At 39.9% G+C, this 3,380-nt stretch overlaps 1 protein-coding gene across 1 annotated transcript in view; it reads left to right on the top strand.

Moving 5' to 3' along the window:
* Nucleotides 1-3,281: 3,281 nt before the first annotated feature.
* Nucleotides 3,282-3,380, top strand: part of LOC104469299 (SHC-transforming protein 3-like) — a gene marked incomplete at its 3' end in the record, with an annotated part of 42,625 nt that continues 42,526 nt past the window's right edge. The window contains exon 1 of the mRNA XM_010083754.1: nt 3,282-3,380. This exon is cut by the window's right edge and continues 435 nt beyond it. Coding sequence (XP_010082056.1) covers nt 3,282-3,380 — 99 coding nt within the window.

The following is a 3,380-nucleotide window of genomic DNA, read 5'->3' as shown; positions in this document are numbered from 1 at the left end:
CTCACTGTATATATTGCTAGGGTTATGTTTTATTTTGCATTTATCAACATTGAATTTCCACCTGCCATTTTATTACTGAGTCAATAGTGAACTCATTGTTCCACAACCATTTTTAACTCATGGTGGCAGTGTCTGGCTCATATCCCTGCAAAAAGAAAAGAAAAAGGCTTATTTTCAACTTGGATCCACTTAACTAGCTGACCTAGTGTAGGTGCAGATAGAGAGATTAGAGAGAAATGGTGGTTTGAATGTCTTGCTGTGAGTGGGGCTATGATAATAGCAGTAACGCGCTTGTTGAAGGTTAGCATGGTGTAGTCAGTGTGCAAGCTACAGGCAGGTTGTTGGAAAAGCCCAAGACATTATAATGCTCTGGCAATAGCTAGAATTAACTAGACCCTTATTTTAATTGCAGTTTATGCCTATTACAAGGTCTCGTAATTTCATTCATTATTTCCTGGAGTTGGATTTGAACCTCCTGCCTGCAGGGCAAAATCATCATCCTTTTCTAGTCCCAAGGACTATAAAAGGCAAGGTTTTAAAATGTTCTGTTCTCCCAATGTAGGGCCAGATTTGTAAAGGAGACTGGTGCCAATCAGACTCTAAAATGAGCACCAGATTGCAAGCCCTGGGTAATTCATTGGCTGGTACTGCGCGGCAACATCTAATGTCAGATTTCCAGGAGAGCTCAACATCCATCGGATGTCTTGGTGGCGTTTCTGTGTCCAGTGAAACAGTGTCAGAAATTTTTCCTTCTGCTGTTGCTCTGGGAAGCTTTTATCCTCTAGCTTTCCTCTGCCTCTCTTTTAGTGGACTGATCATCATACTGTATTTAATATATGCTCTGCTAAAAGGGTAAATAAGTATATGCATTTTTTTCAAGCACTTATGGTGGTTGGTGGTTTTTTGGTTTTGTTTTTATTTTTTTTTTTTTTGCATCAGGGTCTCTAAAGGCAACCTCTAAAATCTGCGAATCTGCTGGTGCGCACAGAGAGCGGTCGAACGTCAAACGAAATGTGCACATTCATGTTCCCATCCTGGATGTAAATGAACTGGCTGAACGAACACATCGGGGAGAAACCCAGATCTGACTCTCCAGTTTTCCTCACCTGCCGCCCCTGTGGACACCCCATGCATTTCTCTGGCAACACCCTTTCTTCCACAGAGACTTTGCAACCCACCCTCATCTACTCAGGCACTGGCTTCGTTTTCTGGTGTTGCTGCAAAAAAGGTGCCGCCTGCACTCGAAATGGGATCTTCCACTATTTAGCAAGGCTTTGCTGAATGAGTCATCAGAGCCAGCTGGTATTGGCTGGGCTTGTGAGCACCCAAGGGATTGCCTGGCAGAGTCTGCGAGGCCTCGTTTCATTCACAGAAATGTGGGGATGCTAGCCAGCCCTTTCATTCACACACACAGAATCTCATTCACATTTTACAGTTTTGCTAGCCGCTTCTAATGAAGAGAGCCTTTTGGGAGCAATAGGGTTTTCTGGGCAGTAGAGACACGTAAAAATAGGCTGTGATGTGTATATTTGCTGTTGCTATGCTAGGAGGATGAAGAGAGGAATGAATGCTGTGTGGATGCTGTAGCAGTTTCGCAGTGTGGTGATGAAAGGCTATTCCGCAGATCACTAGAAACCTGCTTTTTTTACACTGACTAGGACCTTGCCATTACGCATCACTGCTGGGATAAGAGGTGCTGACTTAATTTAATGTGTCATGAATATACTAATTAAATACCTGTATTTGAGCTGTCTGTTTCACTGTTTTTGCACTTTGTACACTGCAGCCTTTAGTCACGGGAGAGGGAAGGAATGCCATAGGATTTTTCCTTAAAATTGTGCTGCAGTTAGTAATTTGTTTAAAAAATAACTTTGCACTATGTAACTTCTCTGGTCTGAATTTGTTTATAATGCAGTGTATTATCCTACATCCAAAAGATGTTTTGCAAAGAAGATCAATTTATAGAAAAGAGCCATATGACTTGTGGTGGTCATTGTGTATCGCAATGCTGTACACATTTTGTGTTTTTCAAAAAAATGTAGGAGAAATTAAATACCTGTTTTCTGCATGTTTTGATACTTCTCAGATAATGTTTGTGGATGACATTTATGCTTTTGCATAAAATACATATTAATGTGTTTTTTTTTATTTTTCACTATAAGATATCAGTTTGTTGCTACCTGGACTTTTGAATATTCTCTCAGGTTTCTTTGAGTTTTACAGAATAAAGCCAAACATTCCAGTGAATTGAAGATCGTCATCATGTTTTTCTTCAGAGTGAATATCAGTGGTGAAAGAAAAAACATCTGTTAAGCCTCTTGTCGGACATCAGAAAAATACTTTTCTTCACACATAGGTACTTATGTAATTTCTGCATTAAAATAGAAGGTTGATGTGGAGTAACAGGGGAGAAGGGTTGCTTTCTCTGTCAAAAATTGCTTGTAACAGTTTCTGTGAGAGACAGAATTGACACAAAGGCACTTGTAAAGTCTGTTAGCCTGCTTTTGTGGAAGAAAATGTGTATATTCTTTAGTTCTGTCACCTGTTTTAAAAATACTTGTGTGCTTAAAGGCATTCTGAAAACCTTTAAGGTGTTTATGTTTTGCGGGGGGGGAGGAGGGGGGGAGAGCAGGGGTGTATATGTGTAAAAATTATCCAGATATTTGCTATCTAGTTGTGATTTCTTTATAGATTCACAAATATGTGAGGTGGAAGAACATTTAAACAGAAGACTGAAGTGTGGTGTTTCATAAAGGCTGTTAATTCAATTTTAAAGATAATTGCCTTTGGTACCAAAAGGGTGGTGGTGGGGGGGAGGAATTAAAGGTTAGAAGGAAATATCTGTTTGAGAAGATAGGAAGAGGAAATTTGAGAATTGATTGGTGCTAGTGTGCTGTAAGTGGGTGGATGGGTTTTTTTTTTTTCTTTTTTTTTTTTTTTTGCTACAGGAAGTGATTTGCAGTGTTCACTGAGCCTTTTGTTGAAAAGGGTCCTTCTCATTTGTGTGAGTCATGCTTTTGCTGTGAGCGAGTTGGCAGCTCTAAGCAGGACTGGGATCTCTGTCACAGAAAGCTGTTATTTCACCCAAGCTTAACGGGGAATCATAAGAAATTTCTTTAAAATATATATTTTTTTTGTTTTTCCTTCTACTCTTTTCTTTTTTACCCCCAAATCTTGTTATCCATCCGTGTTGTTATGAATCGCCTGCTATGTTAGCACAGACATCTCCTGCGTTGGCATCAGATTTGCCAGAACATATGCAGGAAACCAGATAGAAGGGCATGCTTCAACGTACCAAGTATAACCGCTTCAGGAATGATTCGGTGACATCAGTTGATGATCTTATTCACAATTTGTCCATGAACAGCAAGGTCTCAGCA

This window comes from Pterocles gutturalis, unplaced genomic scaffold (assembly GCF_000699245.1).
Source record: "Pterocles gutturalis isolate BGI_N339 unplaced genomic scaffold, ASM69924v1 scaffold7530, whole genome shotgun sequence".
Taxonomy (NCBI): Eukaryota; Metazoa; Chordata; class Aves; order Pterocliformes; family Pteroclidae; genus Pterocles; species Pterocles gutturalis.
Note: the sequence above shows the minus strand (reverse complement) of the source record. Positions and strands in the feature narration are given on the sequence as shown.